This window comes from Brienomyrus brachyistius, unplaced genomic scaffold (assembly GCF_023856365.1).
Source record: "Brienomyrus brachyistius isolate T26 unplaced genomic scaffold, BBRACH_0.4 scaffold27, whole genome shotgun sequence".
NCBI classification, from domain to species: Eukaryota; Metazoa; Chordata; class Actinopteri; order Osteoglossiformes; family Mormyridae; genus Brienomyrus; species Brienomyrus brachyistius.
Window position 1 is genome coordinate 3,553,157 of NW_026042306.1, and position 26,008 is coordinate 3,579,164.

Below are 26,008 nucleotides of genomic sequence, written 5' to 3' on the forward strand. Positions count from 1 at the left end.
AATATAACTTAGATCACAAAATCTTCAGTTTTACTCAAATTGGTTGAAGCAAAAATGAATACACCCCGCAACAAAAAGTACTACATCTAGTATTTTGCATGACCGCCGTGATTTTTAAGGACAGCACCAAGTCTTCTAGGCATGGAATGAACAAGTTGGCGACATATTGCAACATCTATCTTTTTCCATCCTTCAAGAATAACCTGTTTCAGAGCCTGGATGCTGGATGGAGAGTGATGCTCAACTTGTCGCTTCAGAATTCCCCACAGGTGTTCGATTGGGTTCAGATCAGGAGACATACTTGGCCATTCAATCACCTTCACCCTGTTCTTCTTCAGAAATGCAACAGTAGCTTTAGATGTGTGTTTTGGATCATTGTCGTGTTGGAAAAGTGCACGACGACCAAGTGCATGGAGAGATGGCAGCATCTTCTCCTTCAGTATAGAGCAGTACATTGTTGAGTTCATGATACCATCAATGAAATGCAGCTCCCCAACACCAGCAGCACTCATGCAGCCCCACATAAGGACACTGCCACCACCATGCTTCACTGTAGGCACCATGCATTTTTCTTTGAAATCCTCACCTTTACGACGCCATACAGTTTTGAAACAAGTAGTTCCAAAAACAGGGATTTTTGTCTCATCACTCCAGAGTATAGAGTCCCAGTAGTCTTCATCTTTTTCCGCATGGGCCCAAGCAAATTCTAGGCGTGCTTTTTTGTGCATGGGCTTTAGGAGAGGCTTCCTTCGTGGACGATACCCATGCATGCCATTCCTCTGCAGTGTGCGCCGTATGGTGTCACGGGAAACGGTCACTCCAGTTTGGCTTTCTACTACTTTAGCTAACTGCAGTGAACTTGCATGGCGATTTTCTTCAACCCTTCTCATCAGCAGACGCTCCTCTCGAGATGTTAACTTCCGTGGACAGCCTGGACGTCGCTGTAAGATCGTTGCACTTCCATCTTTCTTAAATTTTTGGATCACTTTTGCTACAGTATTTTGACTGATAGGTAAAGCTTTGCTGATCTTCTTGTAGCCCTCACCTTTTTTGTGTAAAGAAATGATTGCCTTTCTCAGATTTTGTGACATTTCTCTTCCATGTGGAGCCATTGCTGACAGCATGAAATGGGAAGGGCTTTTCTTTGTTACGTAATGCTCTTTTATAGTCACCTGTCTGCTGGACACCTCTTAAATGAATCATTAGACTCACCTGTGGTTGAATGCCTGTTAATTAGAATTTTGTAGTCTTAAGTGTGGCTTTTCTCCTAAGACTATAATTGGGGTGTACTCATTTTTGCAACATGGGCTTGAGTGAATTTGTTAGGAAAATCACTTTTTTGTGTGTGCAAATCAACAAATCTTGTTTGCAATCAATGGCCCACATTTGTGAGAGTATTTTGTAATATAGTATCTCATAGAAAATGTTGATTCTGAAAGGAAACTAAAGGTTTTCTGACAAATGTAGTGGGGTGTACTCATTTATGCTGAGCACTGTAAGCCTGCCACAGGAAGAACATGCAAACTTCACAGAGGATTTTAACCCTCCAAAGCTTAAAGAACTAAGGCAACATCATTACGCACCAAGCCACCAAACATATAAATGAATATGAAATTATAATACAAAAATTTCAATCCCCTGTAAAATACAGTATGGTGAATTCATAATCATCATTACTGTACCTGTAGAAATCCTGGATCAGACCCTCATCGAAGCGATCACAGAGTCGATTCAGTAGCAGCTCGTGCTTCCCATACAGGTAGAGGTAGTTAAAGACTGGGATTGGTTTCAGAGAGAGGCAAGTGATCGATTCTACCACACCGTACTGGTTCACGAACAGACGGAAGTAACTACCAGCTCCTGCTGTCCCAGTTATCATCTCCCGACCCTAAAGAAAAGTCTGAGTTAACAGCAAAGCCACACTGAGCACTGACTAGTGTTTACTTACAGTAGTACAGAAAATTGACAAAATGGCCATATATTTTTTTTTGTTGTATTCCATTAGTAACAGCTAATATTAGCTAAAAGCGAATTAAGTTAGTTATATGAACCAAATATATCACTGCACTTAGACAAATACTATACTTCAAAAGTACTGGTGTAATAATAAAACAGCGAACCTCACACACAAAACCCATTTAATGCAGCCCAACCAGCTCCAGACAATATTATTGCAGAAACGGCACCTACATGTTTGTCTGACAGCATCTGTGTCGCTAATGGAGTACAGATGGTCGGTTTTGAGGCATGCAGATAACTGTATCCTTCTGGCAACCTCCCACCTGTTTACACAGGAACGTTTAGTCAATCGCATCCTAATCTATAAGATTACTGCAGTTCACTAAATGCCTAAGATTTTTAAAAGCGGTGCTTGTTCCAAATTGTAACATCAAAGCACTAACGTAAAAGCTTAGAAATTAAAAAGGATTCCTATGTACTTGTGAATGTATTAAGGATGTCTGTTGAAATGAAATTGGAATGGAATTTTTGCATGATTTTAACAATTAGCAACTGTACACCACACTATTTGTATTGAAAGGTCATCTAATTGTTGTGATAGATCAGCCCAAAGCATTTTTTATTGGAATCCAGCGTTTGGGCAGTGTTTGTATTGTTTTTGCTCAATGGCGAGTTTGCTAACCTGTTTCTTATTTCATTAGTTTGCAGAACAATGCCCAACAGTGAAATGGATCAGTCAGATTTAACTGATGATGTCAGAGTTTCAGTTACTGGTCTGATAGACTATTAAAATGTCAGGGTCATGGATTCAATGATTTTTTTATGTTGCTGCTGGGTCCAGCTGAGTGGTTTTGCACCTTTCACCACTAACGTGACCTTTGACATGCAGGAAACTGGGCAACTTTGAGCAGGGAGGAGCCATGCAAGCTTAGGCAAAGTAACAGCGGAGTGTTGGAGATTGGGGGCGGACCTTGTATCTTTGCTTTAGTGTAGATGGGCACGAGGCGGTCCTGGTCCTCGGTGGGGCTGGCAAGAGGCTCCAGGGTGGGGTCAAAGAAAGGCAGCAGTGCAGCGGCCAGTTGGGCGCCCACCTCTTTGGAGCTAAAATTGGCATGTGTCCACATTCCGGCATGGTAGCGCCGGGCAAACTTGGTGAGGGGTCCAGCTGCCCAGATAGACGGGTCATTAGTGTGGAAGGAGGTATCGATCACCAGCCCACTGTCATACACTAAACCTGCATCATTAATGGCCCTGAATGTGTCATAATCCACCGCTTTCCACGAGAAGTTCATAAAAACCTACCAAGACAGAAACAGAAAACTATTACAATCATTCAAGTCCAGAGTTACTACAAAGCAACAGGGTATGTATTTATTTTCTCTGTGCTCCATAACAAATTCGTGTTTATTTCAGGTTTTCTGAGTGACTGTCCAAGTTAGGAATCTAGTTCATCATAAAAAAATTACCAACTATGAGCACTTAAAATACTAAATTTTGTACTGCGTTAGCCAGAGACATTGAACATGAAACTGTAGGGAAACAGTCATGAGTGTTTTCATTAAAATGCCAGAAAAATATGTTACATACAAAATAAACAATAAAAAAGTTTATGTACAGCTAACCTCAAAATAGCCCATCCTGGAGTGTACTTTTCCTTGAGAGTTTAGAGACACACTAAGTGCTGCACAGTGCCCTGTCTGGGGATGTATGTGCAAAACGTACCATGCAAACTGTCCTAACATACATTTTCCTAGGACGATAAAAGTGTCAGGAACTTACTGCACATTTCAGCCTGAGGGGATCACTGTCAGTTGTGAAAGACAGCAATGTGATTGGCTGATGGTCCTGTCCGTCATTAATCTGTGCCAGCTGACAGTTTCTGTGGATGGTGATCCCCTTCTTTGTCACCGCCCCTGTCACAGCCTCCTCAACCCCGGGGTCGTTAAAACAGGACACAGGGAAATCAGCAGGCAGCTGGACCAGGTGGATCCGAGAGCCGCTGACCCCTAGGCGGAGCAGCGCCTCCACACAGGTGTAGGTGTCTATGGTGTTACCATAAACCACTGCGTCATCTGCAAGGGAGCGACAGGTGCAGAGCAGAGTTTGTGCAAAAGACACAGCTGGAGAGAAGACTCTGATGCAATTAGCAACATGTTCCGGCCACAACACGGTGAGTCCTCTCTGATGCCGTGAGCCTCGGAAAGATCTCTCGGCACTAAAGAAACATGATTACTCTGTTGCACACCTTCCCTAATTAGAGCTCTGATCATTAAAGTATCCTAATTTAATGCCTGCATTCCCCTCATAATCCCTTCTGCCCTAAGAAATCCAGCAAGGTTCTGTAATGTTTCCACGTGTTTATTTTTTTATTTAATGGACATTACTTTGTTACATATGCAAGTTTACAAATAATTTTCATCCAGCTCGTCCTTGTTTTCCCTCTGAAAGTGGGTGAAAATTAAACGCAGAGCCATGCCTGATGTCCGAGGACCCCGGAACCTGGAATGAAGGACGCGCCCGGCATTATGAGTGGCCCGTTTCCCGCCTTTGTGCGCTTGTTTATAAAGGCCTTTGTGGCTCCCCCCGTATTCATGAGCACAGAATAAAGGCTGGCGACAAAGACTGCCATGCGGCAGATAACAGCGAGTGTGCGCCCCTCCGCTGCCTTTCTTCGGCCGTTCATTATATCAGGAGAGCGCTCTCCAGCCCAGCTGCGGCTGTGCTCCTGGTCCTTTGTTCTCTCCCGCTCTAATGGCATTTTCAGAAGCGATGGCCTCTAATTGGACACCAGCCTATCTCCTGACCACTCCGCCGTGTGAGCAGTGGCTGGTCATGTCTCATTCGCTTATTGGGACCCTGGCTCCTGCCTTCAATCATTTCCTCGATGGGGTCCAAAGATGCATAAAATGTCTTCAGTGACAAACGAAATGAACCAATTGTTTCTTTCCCTAATTGTCAGTGAGCATAGTACGTTCTGCAAAGCCCCTTTAAACCCTATAAATCCTCAGACAGATGGGCCGTTGTGGTTTATCAGTAACAGGCCCATTATCTTAAAGTTATAAATAAAATAAACTTGTCTCCTTTTCCCATAGTGATATCATGCCCCTCCAACCTGTATCAGTTTGTCTTTCTGTTACCATGTTCTGCATGACAAGGTGTGGGAGTATCAGCCCTGACTCATGGCAGGTCCTGAGCGAGTGATGTCACATAAGCTTCCTGTGATTGGTTAAACGGTGTTTCCTTGCACAGTGCAATTAAAAAAAAATTCTCCTAAAAACCGGAGTGTTTAACAGGTCAGGTTAGGTTGGGGAGCATGCGCTGATATAGTGCGTTGCCGCACCCACCACCTCACGAAACACCTCAGGATCCCAGCTGGTGACCCCCCAGGCAGATACACTGTCCAATCCCACCCTCCGGAAATGGCCATCCAACTGCCGCAGCCAGGTGTTACGTGGGTGTCCCCTTGGCTTAGTCCAGCTGCTTGGGTCCTAAGCAATGAGGATCTTGCAAGCCGGATCACCCTCAGGGAATCGCACAACATGGCCATAGTGATGTAACTGATGCTCCCTCACAATGCGGATATTGTGCTTCATTCAGAACTCCTCTAACAACCGCTCGTTTGACACAAAATCAATTCAAAATCAACCAGTGGTACCCAAGCAAGAGAAACAGTACCGAAGAAATCAAGTCTTTGTTTCAGTACACTGGATAGCATCCACGCCTCACAGCCATACAGCAAGACAGGGAGCACTAGGACTCCTCCTGAAAAGGTATCAGGAGTGCCACACACCCCTTTCCAGCGACCTCATGACCCCCATGCCTTCCCAATCCTGACTTAATAGGAAAAGTCACCAGAGACATGATTGTTGCTGCCTAGGTAAGTGAATCTATTGATAAGTTTGACATCCTCTCCGCAGACAGACACACTACTGGGTCTTGGTTTTTATCCAGGACAGCCACCAGACACTCAGACTCCTCATTCAGTCTCTCAAGAGCCCCAGTCAGAGCCTCCATTGACTCTATAAAGATTACAGCATCAGTGGCAAAGTCAAGATCAGTAAATCTTTCTTCACCAACAACTGCTGGACCCCACGACCCTGACCAACACCCCAGTCTTTGCAAGCATTAAACAGAGCAGGAGCAAGAACACACCCCTGGAAAACCCCAGAATCAACTGGGAAGAACGCAGAGGTTCTTCCTCCACTCTGCACAGCACTCAGAGTACCAGTATGCTTCTCATTTGAACACGAATAATACTGGAAAAATGGTATAATTACAATAAAAAAACAAAAGAGATAAACGGGCCTCCTGTAACTTGTTCAAAGCCCGTGTCCATGTTGTGTGATCTGCCCACTGGCTGCCAGAGCCCTGGGGAAGTGCTGTCCTTGGTCCTGAACCACATACTGCTGCTACACTGCAGATTACTGCTACCTTCATCAGGCTGCTTACTCTGATTCCCAAATGCTAACATCCAGGTCCGCTAACTATGGAAAAGCTCAGCCACCTACGGACAGGCACCCCATTTACCACAAGATCCAGAATCTGACTCCACATCACTCAAGGGCGGGGGGGGGGGGGGAGTGTAAAAAGAAAAAAACAACAGGCACAGGAGTGATAATCACAAAGGTCTTGCCACAAGAGACATTCAATATTACACTTAAAACTATAACAGCCCTTATTCATAATCTGCAGGACTAGGACATGTCTCTGTAGCCATATAAACACTTTTACATTTCTACTTGTTGTGTTTCCATTCTACCAGTATTTTCCTCTTCATACAGTATGTGTTTCACTGAATTACCCGGTTTATATTAGTCTTTCTAAAAGTAGCAATCAGTCCTGTGCAATAAGTAAGCACACCTCCCGTCACAGCCATCTGAAGGGATGGTAACAAATCACAGAGCGGCACACAGACAGGGAGGCACTCATGCCCCCCGCATGACCACAGGTGCTGCTGGCTGGGCTCATTCTGCAGGGACGAGCTGCATGTATCTCTACGGTTAACAGCCTAAGACACACTGATAAATAGGCGTTCAATAATTACGGAGTAATTCATCTCATCGTTTAATCAGCTAATAACACAGAGCCTTATTAATTACATTATTGCTTTCATTAGTCAGGCGCCTTGTCCTACAAAACTAATAGGATCCTGCGCACAGGATGAGCAGATGGGCCCGGCTGCGGCAGAGGAAAGCCTCCCTCGGATCGGCCGGGGCTTGACTGAGATCGGATTTGCCATGAGCCCTGGCTCAGGTGCAGCTCCCCATACCTTCCTGTTCCACGAAGTTGGCCAGCAGCCAGCGATATGCCCTCTGGCTGTCTGTAGGGTCGTTGGGGGTAAAAAGGTTGGAGGGTATGGGTCCCGTGTACCTCTGCCTGGGCTGACTGCTGAGCTGGCTGCTAGGACCTGGCTGGCTGATGTCTGCCGCACCGGTGGGACAGGGAACCTAAGTGGGAACCAGGACAGACAGGATCTACACATGAAAACACTCTTAGTTTAGAGTTTAGATTATTTACTTACTGAACATTTTACACAAGCTTATAGGCATCTACAGTACTGTGCAAATGTCTTGTGCAGTTGAAGAAAATTATGTATAAACGATCCTCATGTTGATAGAAAACTATGATTTTATGTCTGTCGAAGTGTGTTAGCTTAGCCATTTCAAGACCCCTCCAAATGTCATCCCAGTAATCATCCAATACACCCACGTGTTTGTTGACCACTCTCAAACCACGTTTGGCTTATCCATATCTCAATCGTGTTATTTAAATCTATATCTAACATGTAACTGGAAGGTTCAGGTGGCACTGAGGTGCCCCTGAGGAGAGGTTTGGGAACTAAAGCGGTGTTCATCTTGTCATCCAGCAAGATATCAGTAACTTTGTGTAGGAATGAAGAAATTCTTCTTAATTTTTAGTTACTGATCATTTGCATATTGCATAATGTTAATGTTGTTCTGAGATACACTCTTACTTCCCAGATAAATAACTTTAAACATTTTCCTTGACTGCCAAACAGTTTTACACCATTTTGTAAATGCATGCACCTTATTATAACCTGTATATGCCATGATATTAATTTATTAACCTATACATGAACCATTTATCAATGATCCTGTAATTAAACTGGCTTGATTATAAGATAAGGTCCCTATGGATCTGTTAGAAGGGTAATGGGTGTCAATCTATGTCTGTACAATAATGCAAACAATACAAATGGTTAAAACTGGTTAAATGTCTACAGTTATTGAAATTTTAATGAGGAATGATTTCTTTAAGGTTTATAGCAATGTTAACTATAGCACACCATGTAGCCCACAAGATTGGATTGTGTTTTGAATGTTTCAAGAGCGTTCAGGTCACTCCAATCAATCTTAACTTGTTCCTTTAATTTCAAGAGCCTTTCTTCACCCAGGAGCAAAGCACAAGTGTTGAGACTGACCCTTCATCAGGAAGTCTAATGTCCAATGATCACAATTTAATAACCAAGCTATAATTTCTCCAAATGATTTCCTTAGTATAATCAATAAGTAAATAAATACTAATTAAGGCCTTTCTGGGGAAACTGGCGAAAAAACAATGGGCTAATCAAATCAGTGACATTGTTGCCTTCTGTTTGATGTAATTACCCGCTTTTCACCCACGCAAACATGTTAACATTACATTAGAGGAACTTGGGAAGAAACTGGCTATCATCAGTTATAAAATCCAGGTGGCAATGTGACGGGTTGGCAGTAAGAGCAGAAACCAAAGCCATGAAGATTCACCTTTATGTTTTTACTCGGGAAAATAAAATACATGACACATACATACACAACACATTTATTCTTATGTGGATCCACAGGTTCACTGCTAAGGGGGCAGTTTTACACAGTGTGGCTCAGTGGACTAAGCCTCTGTGCTTGTGATCAGAAAGTTACTAGTTTGAGCCTGGCCTCGCCACGTCTGCGGGTCCTTGAGCAAGACCCTTAACCCCCAGCTACTTGAGCACCACAACAGGTGGCTGCCCTTCGCAGCCAGCTTGCTCTCACCTACAGAAAGCAAGTTGGGGAAGGTGTAAAGACAATTTCCCCATGGGGATCAATAAAGTATCAATTATTATTGAATACATTCTGCAAATATAAGCTCAGAAAATATCGAAACCATTACAGGCCAACTGAGGGTCTTAGCTGTTGCCCTACCCCTGGAGTATGCCAGGTGCTGTTCATGAGGGGAGACAACTCACCTGGTATTGCTGCCCCGTGCAGAGGACCAGCTGGTCGTAGGGCACCGACTGACCGGCAGACACTCTGACGTGCTTGGAAACCCTGTCCAGACCAACCATCTTGCCCTCCACCACATTCACCCAGGATCGCAGCGAGATCTGGGCGTGGTCCCTGCTGCTGTAGCTGTAACTGAGTACAGGCACACTATTACCATTTAGGCCAACTGGCATCACTAAATGGCTAAGTGTGTGTGCCCTGCAATGGACTGGTATCCCATCCAGGGTGTTCCTGTGTCTTGTGCTACCTGGGTGAGACTTCAGGTTCCTCCCACAACCCTGTTCAATGTACGCAGTTGGGAAATGCATATGGGATGTCCGAATCCCCAACCTACCCAGTGTGTTTGGAATTTGCTTCCGCATTCGCCTTACATTTTGTGGCTTTCTTCCTGGTGTCCAAAAACACACAGGTAGGGGGACTAGTGTTTTTAAATTGCCCAATGTGTATGAATGTGTGCCCTTAGATGGACAGCCCTATGCCCCCCATGACCCTGAAATAGGCAACCAGCTGGAATACAGATGGATGTGGAGTATATTTGTTGTCATTAGTCGTTATAGCCAATTAATAATGATGCATAAAATGATGTAGGCTAATTTAGGCTCCAGGCCCACTGACAGCCTGAATAATCAGTTTAAAGATGAATCGATGGATGGATGGATGATGTAATTCTAATACTTTAGCCAAATTACATTTTAAGTATTCATCCAACTATTCATCCATCTTTGCTTATACTTATCAGAGTGGCAAGACGGCCTGGAGCATATCGCAGGCAGCACAGGGCACAAGGCTAAGTGCACACCCAGTCCTTAAAGCAATCCGCAAAAACAATTCAGTGCTAAAAGTCTTCAGGTAAAAGCACCCATTACATATAACACTACAACATCATACAGGAAAAAAAAATCAGGAAAGTTATATCTGTGAGGTGAGCTTATGATTGTGAGCATAAAGGCAGACGCAAGAGCCATGCTCAAACTGGGGCCCTAATCACCCCATTAACAGCACAGAGGCTGAAGGTCTCTGACGATTTGCCGCACAGCGTAATTCCTGCAAAGGGGCTTTGCAGTCTGCCACACTGTTTAAATGCTAATCTGAATCTCTTCTGACAGATCTCATATATATACAGTATATAACTCATTCTTAATAATGGTGATATTGCTCAAATACTGATAAATAACAGGGGTTCAGGTTCAGACTAACTTCAGAAAAAAACTAGAACAAAAAATATACAGATTTTTCATGTTCAATAAATCCATAAATGCTGAGGAGAATCACACCTCGTGGCAAGAAACTCCATATTGTCATCAGCGTAGCAGCCGGGGTAGCCGTGCTTGGAAATCAGCGTCAGGTTGTTAAACTGGAGATGTGAGCTGGAATGGGAAGGAAAATAAGTAGTACTAAGTCTGCAGTATAGTCACATTTTAAAATACACCCACAAACATACTGCACATCACACCTTGTTATTAACAGACTGAGGTTATTATTATCATCATCATCACATATGCCACTAAGAGGAATATTTGCAATTTTACTTATTTTACTATTTTATATCTGAACAATTATCACAAAATACTAATTTAAAATATAATAGTTTACTAAAAATATATTAAAACAGTATGGATGAAATCTATACTGTTTATTGTTTATTCTTCTCAAGAATAAACAATTATTTCGCATTTGAACAACACAGTGCTCCCTATTACAGTGCTCAATATTACAATGCTCAATATTACAGTGCTCACTATTACAGTGCTCGCTATTACAGCTTCCCATGTTTCTACACTGCGGTACTATGTGTAGGTGAGCCAGGTGAGGAGGTGAGATCGCATCTTGGGGTGTGATCCCTGAGGAGATTAGCTGTTGCCAGGAACTCAGCGGTTGAGATGGGCAACAGATGACAGCGTGCAATGGGGATTACAGAAGAGGGACCTCCTGTGAACGAATACCCACTCTGAAGGTGCAGGTTTAAATCTACTTGCTTCCAGACTCCGTTTATTGCACCTTTTTGTTGCATATTTTTATTCCTCCTTATCTGACGCCCAGCCCCCATTGTGCCCGAGTCCCCAGGAGAGCAAAAGAAAAGCCCTTGTGATGTAGACGACCTCCTTTGTGTTTGCTTACATGACATTATCTGCCCGGCTGGAATGAAAGGATGATTGCTCATGCCCAACAAAGGCCTGTGCATTTCACGCTTGGAACAACGCGTAAGTCTGCTCGCCTTAAATGATTGATTCTGGCCATTAAAAGCTTGTTACTCCAAGTTGCCATTGGTGACAGGCTTATCCACAGTTTTCAGTTTGAGATAAAGGTGCATAAAGGTGCAGGTGAGCAGCAAGATGATTATGCCCAAAACAAACACTTAAACATTAAGTTAAAAATTGCTGACAAAGTTTATTACAATTCTTTTGAAAAAAAAAATTAAAATGTAACACTGCACTCTTTTTTCATTCTTTTTCAACAGTCATAAAATAATGACACTACAGCTCCTCTGTTTTTTGCGATTAAGTGTCAGTGTTAATAGTCAGTCAGTATTTATAAATAGACTATACTGCAGCACTTAGTTCCTATGGTGTCTGGGGGTCTGGCCTTGACCCAATCACCAGCTAGTGGATTACTCCCCTTATCAGCCAATGACAGCAAGCCATTGTGACCAGGAACCAACCATAAGGCATGGGGGCACTGCCGGCCCCATTTGTCACTGTCTGCCAGATTTGCTCCCTTTTGAATGTGACCCGCAGGGGACTGAGGAGACTGATGGAGGGTCCCGTTGACACCAGACCGACAGGAGGCCACAGGACATTTGGCCTGGGAGCAGCATTGATGCAGGGGTCGCTGGGGGGGCTCCTCCCCCGCCGTCTAAACTCTGGCACATCGATCAGCTGACTGGATACTAACTGCCTCATTAGTCAAATCATTAGTCCTCGGCAAACACAGCTCCGGCGAGGATGCGTGACTGGGGCTCGCGGAGTGGCGGTAATTAAAGGGCCGGAGGCAGCCCGCTGAATGCCACACCTGCCAACGCCTAACCCTCATTCTCACCTCCTCACGCAGGGGCCAGCCAGCGGCCAGCTACTGTCTCGAGGTGTTTGGACGGGATGAGGGTTTTTGTTGTTTGAGCAACACAAGCAACACAGGAAGGTGTGCTGCAATGTCTCGATCGCTCCTTCTTCCCAGGTCATATACGCGTCCCAAGACCCTTCTCAAAGTATACTGCGTCCATTTTCATTTTGGGCAAATCGATGGCAATGAGTAGGACATGTTAAGCATGCGTCATAATTTTGCGGTAACTGTGGCAATTGATGAGTTGACAAGAAAATACATATGGTGCCAGTCACAGCCTTTTGAAAAACACTCCGGTAGGAAAGCTTACCTAGGAATCAGCAAAAGGTTATATCTGAGTTTTTCAAAACCAAACAGACCTGCTCCCCCCCTTCCCCTTATGCCCCCCGCTTGTTAAGATGTGTTCCATGGTCCAAGGTCCTGACCACTGGTCCAAGTGGTTGTTGCACCTTCAGGGGACACTTGGGCCACAAAGTTACGTTTCCCTATCCATCCATCCATTTTCCAAACCGCTTATCCTAGGGTCGCGGGGGGTCCGGAGACTATCCTGGAATCAATTGGCACGAGGCAGGGAACAACCCAGGATGGGGGGCCAGCCCATCACAGTATGTTTCCCTACCGAACACATTTTAAGCAAGACCGCAGGAAAATGCCAATGTCATAATACATTGCCATTCTGGACTCTAGGCTTATAAAACACATACCAGAAGCACAGTGCCTCCAGAAAGGATATCCCAGTATCTGACGCTCCGACGACCACAATCCTGGAGTTGATGGTTATTTTTGGCTCCATCGTCAGTTTTCTGTTAAAGTGGTACAACGCATATGGCATCTGATAAGAAAAGACAGAAATGTGGATTAACGTGGTACCAGAGTGAGGATATAAATGGCACCACAACACAGAAATAAGACTTATTCATCACTTTTTTTCAAGTGAAATCACCTTTGATCTCACATAAAGGCTCTAGAAAGGTTCTAAAAATGCCACGACAGGTACTGAATGGACTGGAAACATTCGCACACTTTTGTTGCCATTTGTGTTCTGCCACAGGTTCATTTTTCACTGTTCGTAATACAGAGTGGCACTCCCAGGGTGCACTTTGCACCCAGAGACGACTCACACTTGAGCGCAGAAAGTGTTTCAGCCATCGAGCTCATCAGCTAAGAGCCGAAACATCTGAGGCCGCCGTCCGTCCCTCATGTCATATGGTGACATTTCCAAATGCCAAAGGTTCCTAACGTGAGGGACACCATGAAAATGGATGAAGTGAGTCTGTGAGGGAATCTCACTTCTTTGAAACCCCTACGGTGAATCCAGGGGCCATCCGGCTGCACCAGCAATTAGAGAGTTTGCTGCTCTGACTGGTCCTTGAGCGTTAGTAATCAGGCAGACTGGGCCGACAACGCACCATACTGGGGAGAGATCGTGGCCCCCTGGGGCAAGGTCTAATCAGCTCCGTATGCATGTAGACCTGGGATTTGTCTTTAGGAAGGCTGAGATAAACTGAGAGGGAAACACTTCAGATTTTAATCACAGACAAGCTTAAAGCTGAAAACGTCGCCGCTTTCCTTCACACTGAAATACCTATAATGCCTTAACCTCAATAAGAGCAACATCAGCAGAACAAAAAAAGAGCAGCAAGTAGGAACAAGAGGTTATTTCAAACTACTTCTGATAACATGAGTCCATCCTCCAGGTTTACCGACTCTGTCATATTCAGAGTTTAACAGGAAACGCATTTACAAAAGAAAATAAAGCTGGTAAAGAACAGAGCGGTAGAGACTCCCCGGGGCTCAGTATTACAGCGTCCTTGTGCGGTAGTACCTATGCAGGTGTTGCTATCTATGAGCCCAGGCGCTTTCGGATCCTTTAAATGAACCCAAAGGCCAGTGAGACGTAAAACTAATGCGGCTGGTAATGTGATACAGCAAAGACAGACAGCGGACAGGTGGCCTAAACTTAATTAATGGGCAGACAATAGGCACCGGGGTTTACAGCTGGAGGCCAGGACAAGGCCTGACGGCTCTTATCTGCTTCACAACCTTGCAGCCCCTGGGTTGCTGTGTGGGCAGAATGACGACTTCTGGAGTGGAACAGCAGTGAAAATCGGGTGCATCTGCTAATCTGAGGCGTGGAGCGCGTGCACTCAGGGCAAGTTTATTAGGTACACCTGCTCATTAGCACTAACAGCCTGGTCGTCCGAATGGAGGCTGGCTGAGGATGAATGTGTGCAGCACGTAGGCAGGTTCTGGAGGTTCGACTACTGTGCTGCAAGGCATCAGAATGGCTAAGATGCGAGATTTAATTGAGTGGTGTGATTTCTGGTGCTTCCAGCATCTCAGGAACAACCATCTTCCTGAGGTTTCCACATATTACACGATCTAGAGCTTACAGAGAGTAAACAACAAACATCCAGTCGACAGCAATTCAGTTGTTGAAAATTCCTGAGAGAGATCAGAGAGGAATGGACTGTTTAAAAATCTCAGGAAGGCTATGAGTAGAAAAACAACAGCTCACTACATCAATGGTATGCAGAAAGGCATCTCTGAAAGCACAAGTTGTCTATTATTAAATTGGTTCTAGAGATAAAGGGGGTCCTACCTAGTACTAGCCAGATGCAGCTATTAAATTAGCCACTGATTATACTTATGATACCTATAGATCACAACTGTGATGCTACGCTGTGAGGGGGTTATAAATATAATCAGTGCAGTCAGGATATTTTGGCATATATAAATCAGCAGATATTGCTTTTATGTTACCGAGATGACAGGTGTATAATTCATTATATTGTATTAATGTATCACTTAATAAAATAATTAGCCAACCACCTCTTCAGCACACTCATTCAAACTTAAACATGAACATGCCGGTGGTGCATTTACACATTCGGTCTGTTGACTGAACCTTAAAAGGGCTGTCAACTAAATTTCAAAGTAATTAATGTTTCTTCTCCCTGCACCCCTGACTGGGATAAGCTGTTAGAAGATGGATGGATTGGATAATGTTTCTTCTTCTTCACTGGCCTCCTGTGGAGGGTGGCCCCCTGCCTCCTGCCCTATACTGCCTAGGACAGGCTCCAAACTGCCTGCCATCCTCTACTGGATACTGCTAGAAGATGGATGATGGATGGATGCTTCCTTTATGATAGTCTAAGACCACAGTAATCTAGTGTTCTTCAGACATGCTCAGGATGTTTCCTAGGTCAGTGTTTCTCATTCCGGTCCTTGGGGACCCCCAAACAGTCCATGTTTTTGCTCCCTCCTATCTCCCTATTGGAACCTGGGAGGGAGCAAAAATGTGGACTGTCTGGGTGTCCTCAAGGACCGTGTTGGAAAACACGGCCCTAGGGTTCTACGGCCTTTGCGGTTTTGTCCATATTCTCTGCACCCATTCAAAACAAATGCTACACTCTGCCTGCTGTACGAGGTTTTCGTGGATGCAACACCAAGGCACATGACAGAGGACATGCTGGCAGGGGGAATGGAAACAGCAGGGGCCAGGCCTGCTGCGCGAGAATCATCAAGGGGAGGTATGCTGCCTGACAGAGGACTTTGAGCGGCCTGGGCTGATGCTCACGAGATGTCTACAATATTTTGATTATGTGCTCCTTTAGTGAGCAGTGGCTTTCTGTGCTGTTATGGAGGAATTTCCCTGTCATGTGATGGTGTGCCCCACAAAAGATGGATTATAAACTTTAAAACTGTCATTTTCATTATTAATAACTGCAGATTAAATTACCTCCAAATGCTTCATTACTTTAGCCCTATTAAAATGAATTACCTTCCATGAATTAAATCTTCTTCAACATGACTAACGATTTGTTAGTATTACTGTATGCATAATCTTGTTATTTATTTCTGGTCTTGTCTGATTTCTGTTAAAAAATCTCTTATTTAAATCTAGCACCCTTTCGATATGACTTTCTCTAGCCATTACGTATCGTCTGCATTCGGGCACCTTACAATACCTGAGCCAGAAACACATTAAGCTTGTGCTTTACTAAACAGCGCCCCCTCGTGGTGGATAATGTATAGTTTAGTCACAAGATTTTCCCGTAAATTAGTACATGTGTGGTGGCATCTTGCGTTGATAACCTGAGTGTATCTTTTGAAAAATCATAAATTTATTTAAAGTAATAAATTAATTTATTTTGTAGTGAAAGTTAAACAGATAATGTAGCTGAGAGATATGTCAGTATGTGACTCACACTGGAGCCTAAATGAGAACTGTACATACAGAATGGTAATTGGATTCTATCCTGCAATTGTACTGTGTTTGGGGTATCAGTATGTTCTCGGCACTGATGCTCTGCAAAAAAAAAAATGTCTCCACCTTGAGTAAAAGCTACTCATATTTCTTTTGTACCCGACTTTAAACCAGTTCAGTTCATTTAGAAACACTCTTTTTGCTGTCATCTTTCTTTTTGGAGATAACCTCATAGGTACCGGCCTCAGAGTGCAGGCACAAGGTCCCACCCTACAGAAAACTCCTCAGTGTTTCACTCCTTGCTTTAAAACACATACATGCCATAATCAACAGACTCCGTAGAGTCTGTGGTCAACCACTGTACTAAAGGTTAAATGCCACTGTTTCTTACGGCGCCCGTTCGGCTCTAAGCTGGCGAGGTCGACCCACCCGCTCCGTGGTAATCTGCTTGGAAGGCACGTTGGTGCCGAGTTCCTCCAAGGGGTAGAAGATCTGCCGGCGTGGCCGAACCGGAACCATGCAGCTGAGCACCACAGCTGTAGAGGATCCAGGGAATGCTGCATCCTGCCAAGAGAAGGTGAAATTGTAGGGTCATGGTAACGGCTCGTTAAACACAAGCAAGGAAGAGCTGCCTATCGTTACATGCTGTCCTGCTAAGGGAAGGGATGAGGCGGCTGGGTTTAGGAGATTTTCACTACATACAGATTTTTTCACCACACAATGAGAGGTACTCACCAGTTAGTAAAAAAGAGGTGCACTTCCAGTCAAATTCACCTCTAACTAACGGATCCCAGGACCAAGGCTGATCACAACTCAGCATGAGTCCAGCAAAATTAAACTCCCTAATAGAGTCCTGGATTACTATTCACACGTCAGCGTGATTCCAGCAGCGTTCGTCTCCGTACCTGGGCCTTGGCCCTGCCCACCGCTGCTTATCCTTTACTCCTAGTGACTCTGAAACTACTGGAGGGTCATTCATAGATGCCATAAGCAAGAAGCGGGACAAGTTGCAGCTGACATAGTCGCCACAAAACCTGTCACAGACCCTTGTATGAGAAGGATGTCCTCACCTCATGACAAAACCCCGCCAGGATGGGGGCTTCTCACCTCAGGACTTTGGCTGCAGGTACAGATGAGATAGTAGAGGCAGGACTTCTGGCCCAGTCGCAGCACCTCCTTGAGGAAGTGCCTGGCATAGCATTGGAAGATTGGGTTGAGGACAAAATGGCAGAGCCGTCCATGCTCCTCACGGTGGTGATAGCTGAAGTATATGAAGTTTTCAACGTTGTAGTGGGATTGGATATATTCAACGTCCTGGGACAGGAAGTGAGAATGAGGAGGAGGTTAAAGCGGCGTGGCGACTGCAAATAACAATATTCTTGTATATTCTTTTCTTTTAGGAAGGCTAACATTCACAACATTTAAACTAAAAGAAAACGTCCAAAGCCACTGTGAATAGTATTTAGTTACAAAGACAGATATACAGACAGCATTCAGAATGCTAAGTAAATGTGTTAAAGTAAACTGTTTAGCTATCAGACGGCTAGAAAAAAGAGGGGAAAATGTGAGAATGGGGAAAATAATTTAGTCCAACCTCCTCGTTCTTGATAATTACTATCCCGACGACTTGTCCCTGGATGTGAGCCAGGAATGCCTGCAGAGGTGTTCCGTCCTATCAGACAGAGGCCCATCTATTAGCACCAGCAAGGAAAGCACCTCCCATGGTCTTGCCGCCCACCTCCCCACCAGGCCTCTCGCTCACTAATTGCTTCACTTTTTGGTGAAAATCCAATTTCCGTACCAGAGTGCGAGCTGATTTCATCTGGCGGCCAGTGACACTGGCAATTCTGCCACCCGTTTCACTGGCTTTAATTAAAGCCGCAAATTAATTAGACTGCCAAAGCAGGGGCCGCTCCGCAAAGCGGCTGGCAATATCAACCTAATTGGACATTTAATTCTTATTCAGAAAGGCAGACCGTTTCAAAAATGATTCTTAATTATTCAGGCCATTCGTTTTGTTAATAAACAAGAGCTGCCATTCTAACTGGAATGTTCTTAACATTACAGCAGACTTACATTAAATAAATGTATACACATAATGAATAAATTTGCACTTTGTACATTTAAAATACAACTCCGAAAACTCACTGGGTCTCGCCGGGCCTGGTAGAACATGTCCAGGTCCCCCAAGATGGACTCACGGAGAGTAAGAGTTTCCACCAGGGTCTCAATGGCAGGTCTGTCTGATGACAGGGCTACCCTGACCTGGAAGGTTCTGAGACAGAGATAACAGGCAGGGTGTATTGCCAGCAACTTCCAATGACATGTATTTCATATGCTTGCAGGCTTTTCACTTTCAATATCTTGCACAAATACTTATGGATGGTTCCGATCTATGACTTCTGAATCAATTTACGTGACAGTTGCGTTCAAGAAACACTCCGATAATATCGTATGGATTCGACTCACACAATGTGATTTAAATGAAAAGAGGATGCTTGGCCTTATTTTTAATTTGTGTATTATATTTTTAATCCGCTTGAAGCGAGAACTCTCTGTTTGATCACTACTGTAATGGTTATGTTCGTATTTTCTGATTAGGTGACAAAGTGCAAACTCCACTAACAGCCGGGATGCTAACGCACCTGAGTAGCCCAGAGCGGTGACACACGTAGAGCTCGTGAGGCAGGACGCTGTTGTTGCGTGGGGCCACGCGGAGGAAGGCCTGCAGCAGCGGGGGCTCGGGAGCTGTCTTGGGCACGGTGATGATGCAGAAGTCACGGTCCTGCAGTCGAGAGCCCACGGGAGCAGTCACCGCATTCAAATGGAAGATTCTTTTCATGATTGTGTAAACAACGCTTTTCGGGATCCTGAGCAAGAATTGATCAACCTATAGTTGTCATTTGTTATTTTCCTTATATTTATACGCTGAGCAGATGGGGGGGCCCCGGTGGACATTTGGCGCTATGCAGCTACTTAGTTCGTTTATGTCTTGGCAACGCCGTCGTATTTTCTAAGGCAAAATAACAAATAAAAGCGGTCCTTCTGCATAATAACATTTTATTTTTATTTGCTTGTTTGTTTGCCTGAGAAAATACGTGTAGTTTCAACCACTTGATGCGCTGCCGCTACTCGTCCGGCTTGTCACGAATAAAATCCCCGTGCCGGTTCTTCGCATACTCACCGGGAAGCAGCCGAAGACGTGGGGCAGGAAGTCCACAGAGCTGTGAACAGGAACGAGGGAGAGAGGGGAACAGATGACTGACAGGGCACCCGGCCGACAGCACGACCCTCAGCCAACGGGTAGCCCATGGCAGCGGGGGTCCCCGCCGTACGCCAGTTCGCCCCCCCAGCCAGCTGTCAGCACACGCGACACGCTCATCCGTCACCGGCCGAATTGCAGCAGCGGCAGGCGGCATGACAGCTCCGCTCCGCGATTCCTAACAGCTGTCTGACTGAGCCGCGGATTCACCCGGGGAGGACGCCAACTGACAGGGAAACGAACACGTCTCACATCGCCAAAGCTTCCCATCAGGCTTCCCGCGATCATTCAACCGAAGCAAAATGAAAAACCGCTTGATCTTTCATTTTTTTATACAGCGATTATGTGGCTCAACTTTTTACACCGCAATATTAGGTTCTCTGCTAACACCATTATGACCGACGTCATAAAAGTAGATACCTCCGGATACCACTAGAGGGGGCTCGCCTACAACCAGTGATACGCGTACTGTACTGTAATTTGTGAATCTTTGATGTAAAGTTTTCAGGTTTACATTTTTTTTGTACAAATACTGTAATTATACTTATAGTTATACATTTTTATATAGCTAATGAAAAAAATGTAATAAACACGGCTACACAGAGTGCAGATATGATTCCCTCATTCCTTCAACTCACCGCATTTCATATTTCCTGTCAACAAAAAACAGCTGGATGCAGAAGGCATTTGGAGCATCCTGGTAAACTTCTGAGACATGGGCCTTTGTGGCATGCGTCTGAAACAATGAGAAAGTTAGCGGTAGCCTTATCAGTAAAGGAGAACATAACTTACAGGATGACATCACTAATGAGTATGGTTAGGTTGCAACACTGGGCCAAAAGTACAGTTAAAATACACAACTTTAAAATATTACCATATATCCTCTTTAAACTTGTGGTGCCAAACATTGGCCAACTGCATGGCTTTTTTTTTTTTATTTGAAATATTAGCACATTTCCAGAATGCAACTGTCATAAATTGAAAACCCTCTGTACTATAGTATTAGTATTAGAAAAATCCTTGTTTTAAAATTCAACTGTATATAAATTTAAAAAGTGATTCCCTGGCTAGGGATACTACCATAGGGTATTTGAGACTCGAACCCACAAGTTTTCGATCAGGCATGATTCTCTATTTCCTGTACAGTATCGGTACATCATTCTCAGGGCCACAGTACCCATACCTCTTGGTCAGGATGATTGCGGGGGTTGGGCTCCTGCAGAAACAGACTCTCTGCAGAGACACCAGTGGGCTCAAGCAGGCCTGGTGGGGTGCACCGGCGAAAGCCATCAAATGGGCCAAGTTCAAAACACTCGTCAAGGAGCTTCAGGTTGATGTCGGCACTCACACTGTTGAAGCCAACTGTCGTACCTTCATTCTACAAATATACAAACACACTCAGCTTTGCATTAAATCCAGAGCTAGATGTTATTTATGAAACTGGGGATGGCCCACGGTGAGACTAGAACCCTAGGGAGTCTCCCAAACCAAAAGGTAACAAGCCCAACTGCATCAAGGTCAGGACTTCTTGGTGAGTCTGCATCCTCTGAAGGCACAATTCATGCTCTTAAATGCATAAAAATGTTTAATAAACACGAACACCAACCAGTAAATACCAAAAAGTGATGAATCTGGGGACAAATAAGGTACCTTATGTACACACATAGTAATGAGGGTGACAAACCTCGCAAACTGCAGCTTGATGGTCATCATCCTGAGCTTCTATGAGCTCAGCCAAAAAGTAGGGACCATAGCGATCAGAGAGTGTCCCACTCCGCTCTGCTAATATTGCAGTGAGGTCATCATGATCTTCAACTCTAGAATAAGAGGTTATATGCTTACAGTACAGTAGCTAATGTTTTCTGGAGTCATTTTAAGCTTGATTAAAGGCATCCCTGGAGCATATGTCTTAACTACCATTGCAAGATCAGTCAAAGAAACACAAGGATACTACAAAAGCATATATAGTAGTACATGCCTGAACCTATAAAGTTAAATGTTTGTATAGTACCGGTCAAATGCTTGAGTACAACTCTGTTGCTTGTATGGCTGCACATCATTCAAGGTGCCAACGTGGAATACATAGATAAAAGGTAGGGTACATTAAACATAAAATGTACAATTGTTCTATCAATAGCTACTTAAAACCTTTGTGGATTCAATAGCATTAGCCATGGACTTTTAAGTGAAATTGCATTCTTGGCTATTGGCACCTGGGTGATCAATTAAACAGAAAATCATCTAAATCATAAATTCCTAAAATAGCTTTGATGACAGCTTCAAAAAGCACAAAACATTCAGTTAACATTGAGCAAACGATCACAGAACATTTTCATCCAGAACTTCTACACCAATTCCTTGAACTGTAGGAGTCCTGTGAGCTGCTTTGACTTTTTTGGGGCCAGGGTATACAGACTGGGCAGGACAGTTCATTAGTTTGAACTGTCTTTCACCAGATGAACTGTCTTGCACAAATTCTGTGTTGTTTTGAGTTATGTTTTGGATCTTTGATAGCAATACAGTTTATGTGAGAGCTGTGTTCTGGAAAAACATATATATTTCAAATTTTGCACATTTTTTTCCTCATTGAAAAAATAAATAAAAATGGCATAACTATGCAAGGAATGTTATTGGGACTTTACATGCAATTTGAAGAAAAACATAATTGAAAATATATGGTGTTATTTTAATATAGTGTAATTTAAATTTGCATAAAATGAGAACGCACAATATTTCAAATGTATACTCATCAGTCCTAAGATCGACTTCTGCTCCTGTTAATAGACAAGAATGTATAGTTTGAAGTATAAATAATTATGGTTTCAAGCAAGTGTGCTCAACCTTTTGACTGGTACCATAGATAAAAATAAATGTAAAACAGGAAGTGTGACAGTGACCTGGCTCTGCGCACATGCAGTATCGGGACGTGAGGGTGCCTGTGACACACAAACGCTGCACACTGACGCTCAGGGTTCCGGATGACCTCAATGGGCTCAAAGATCTTAGTCAGCACTGGCTCTGAAAACAAGCAACATGGATACACATTTATTGACGCATTGGCCTGTTCCTAACAACAGTGATTTGGATGTTCACAATTTCATAAAATAATTTACATACATAAAATATTGGTTGATTACAGTTTTCTGGCAAAAAGTAAGAAGTTTTTTCTGTCTTACCAAGCATATTCATGTTGGGTGTAACCAGGAAAATGTAGTGCAGGTAAGGTATGGCACTGAATACTGTCCTGTAAAGAAGTATGTAAAAAATATAGATTTTTCTTGATCAAGATATCTTCATAACAGGAAATATACCATGCCTGCTGAATGGCATGTGACTATGGAAGATTATAAGCACAAAAATTCAAATGGCAATTCATTTTGCAATTGTCAATTCAATATTCAACCAGAGCATGCATTTGTCATTTCAATATTTAATCTGTGCATGTAATTTGAAAATATATTTTGCAATCGGCAATTCAATGTGCAAAGTGCCTATGAAATCCTTAATTAATTTCATAATGTTTTGAATAAAAAATAGAATGACAATTCACTGAATTGCATTTCGTTTTGCCATGGGCTTTTTGCCTCTTTATTCAAATGGCAATTCATTTGGCAATTGTCAATTCAATATTCAATCAGAGCATGCATTTGTCATTTCAATATTTAATCTGTGCATGTAATTTGAAAATACATTCTGCAATCGGCATTTCAATGTGCAAAGTGCTTATGAAATCCTTAATTCATTTAAAAATATTTTGAATAACAAATAGAATAACAAATCACTGAATTGCATTTCGTATTACCATGGGCTTTTTGCCTCTTTATTCAAATGGCAATGGCGTCCCCGGGAATTGCATTGCATGTTGGGGAGAAAACTCAATTTGCAATTCCCAACTGTCAGACCGCTCATCAAGGTGGACCTTCATTAACGACGTCACTTCCTTGTTTAGGGCCTCGCTACCATTCAACGGATTTGTTCGTTTAGTTAGAATGAGTAAACCCATCAGCAGTAGATGCGTTTGATAGGTTGTTTGTGTTGTCACAGACGGTAGAGGAACTTACAATCTTAACTGGACTTGATACGAGAAGGGTGCAAACTAATGTAGCTCAGGCGTTACATCAAGTCACGCAGTTGGTTACCCTCTGTGACAACACAAACAACCTATCAAACGCATCTACTGCTGATACCCGATTAATTTCCATGTCATCTGCTAAGGCAGAAATATTTACTGCAAGCTCTTCTGCCGCCATTACTCATTCTAACTTTTTTTTTTTTTTACGTTTTAAAGAACTTTATTTAGAGCAAAACAATTACAAACTCAAACAAACAGTTACTTATAAAAGTCTACATAACAATATATCACACCTCCTGTGGTAAAAGCATGTTATTGCAATGATATAATCAGCATGTTACAATCAAATAAGGAAAAGTGCAACTAGTTATAATTATTACAAATAATAAAAATAATAATAAAAAAATAAAAAAAAAATAATAAAGAAGATAAAGGGGGTTTACTCATTCTAACTAAATGAACAAATCCGTTGAATGGTAGCGAGGCCCTAAACAAGGAAGTGACGTCGTTAATGAAGGTCCACCTTGATGAGCGGTCTGACAGTTGGGAATTGCAAATTGAGTTTTCTCCCCAACATGCAATGCAATTCCCGGGGACGCCATTGCCATTTGAATAAAGAGGCAAAAAGCCCATGGTAATACGAAATGCAATTCAGTGATTTGTTATTCTATTTGTTATTCAAAATATTTTTAAATGAATTAAGGATTTCATAAGCACTTTGCACATTGAAATGCCGATTGCAGAATGTATTTTCAAATTACATGCACAGATTAAATATTGAAATGACAAATGCATGCTCTGATTGAATATTGAATTGACAATTGCCAAATGAATTGCCATTTGAATAAAGAGGCAAAAAGCCCATGGCAAAACGAAATGCAATTCAGTGAATTGTCATTCTATTTTTTATTCAAAACATTATGAAATTAATTAAGGATTTCATAGGCACTTTGCACATTGAATTGCCGATTGCAAAATATATTTTCAAATTACATGCACAGATTAAATATTGAAATGACAAATGCATGCTCTGGTTGAATATTGAATTGACAATTGCAAAATGAATTGCCATTTGAATTTTTGTGCTTATAATCTTCCATATGTGACAAGCCTCACTATAACAGTTAATATTGCTAGACCACTGCCGGAGCTTTAAAATACCCATCTGAAATGTATAATCTTCTGTTTAGCTTAAAGCCCAAGTTTGATTGCTCTCCTTGTGTCCCCTTTGGGAATGGATCTCGTTCATAATCTAGGGACAGCCTGTATCCAAAGTCTGTCTTTAAGTCGAATTTGTAGGTAAGCTGGATAAATAAATACAGTAGCTAATAACAATAACAATACTACTACAACTACTTCTAATAATAATCATAATAATTATGATGATTATTATTATACCAGGGGGTGCATGGTGGTGCAGTGGTTAGCACTGTTGCCTCACACCTCTGGGACCCGGGTTCGAGTCTCCGCCTGGGTTACATGTGTGCGTAGTTTGCATGTTCTCCCCATGTCGTCATGGGGTTTCCTCCGGGTACTCCGGTTTCCACCCACAGTCCAAAAACATGCTGAGCCTAATTGGAGTTACTAAATTGCCCGTAGGTGTGCATGTGTGAGTGAATGGTGTGTGAGTGTGCCCTGCAATGGGCTGGCCCCCCATCCTGGGTTGTTCCCTGCCTCGTGCCCATTGCTTCCGGGATAGGCTCCGGACCCCCCGCGACCCAGTAGGATAAGCGGTTTGGAAAATGGATGGATTATTATACCATAAATATAAAAGTAAATTTGGTGCTGTACTGGACCTCGAGCCAACAAACTGCAGAAGCCACTCAATGTTTTCAGGAGCCTCACAAAATAGTGCGTGTTTTCATCATTTTGAACCTTTGCATTTAACCTGATTTTTTAATGTAACAGGCTTTATGAGAGCCTGTTCATAAGTATGAGTTGTCCGAAAGCTGGGCGTTCTTATCCTGGGGACCGCCTGTACTGTAATTTTCTTGCAACGTCCAAAGACAGGAGGCTTAAGTGAACTGGTGCCTCTGTACTGTTCTTTCTTTGTGTGCCTATAATGGACTGGCATCCCATCCAGGGCATAGTCCCCTTCTGCCCCAGTGGTCAAGGCTCTTGCAATACTGCACTGGACATGCAGTTAAGGGAAAGAGATGGATGGATGGATGGATGGATGGATGGAT

The 26,008-nt window shown here is 43.2% G+C and overlaps 1 protein-coding gene across 6 annotated transcripts in view; it reads right to left on the reverse strand.

Annotated features, from left to right (window-relative positions):
• The window catches only part of cfap61 (cilia and flagella associated protein 61), a 31,244-nt gene that overhangs the window by 2,242 nt on the left and 2,994 nt on the right, over positions 1-26,008 (reverse strand). For 4 of the 6 annotated variants that reach the window (XM_048996995.1, XM_048996994.1, XM_048996992.1 and 1 more), the window contains 19 exons: positions 22,927-22,994; positions 22,648-22,768; positions 21,435-21,567; positions 20,934-21,128; positions 20,389-20,486; positions 19,673-19,712; positions 19,134-19,273; positions 18,637-18,763; positions 18,083-18,160; positions 17,596-17,802; positions 16,918-17,052; positions 12,983-13,110; positions 10,496-10,588; positions 9,185-9,353; positions 7,229-7,406; positions 3,739-4,031; positions 2,930-3,257; positions 2,191-2,282; positions 1,683-1,888 (listed from right to left, as the gene is read on the reverse strand). In XM_048996995.1, coding sequence (XP_048852952.1) covers positions 1,683-1,888; positions 2,191-2,282; positions 2,930-3,257; positions 3,739-4,031; positions 7,229-7,406; positions 9,185-9,353; positions 10,496-10,588; positions 12,983-13,110; positions 16,918-17,052; positions 17,596-17,802; positions 18,083-18,160; positions 18,637-18,763; positions 19,134-19,273; positions 19,673-19,712; positions 20,389-20,486; positions 20,934-21,128; positions 21,435-21,567; positions 22,648-22,768; positions 22,927-22,994 — 2,829 coding nt within the window. Of the gene's footprint in view, positions 1-1,682; positions 1,889-2,190; positions 2,283-2,929; positions 3,258-3,738; positions 4,032-7,228; positions 7,407-9,184; positions 9,354-10,495; positions 10,589-12,982; positions 13,111-16,917; positions 17,053-17,595; positions 17,803-18,082; positions 18,161-18,636; positions 18,764-19,133; positions 19,359-19,672; positions 19,713-20,388; positions 20,487-20,933; positions 21,129-21,434; positions 21,568-22,647; positions 22,769-22,926; positions 22,995-26,008 lie in introns of those variants that run through there. The other 2 variants (XM_048996993.1, XM_048996997.1) reach the window with 2 other exon arrangements.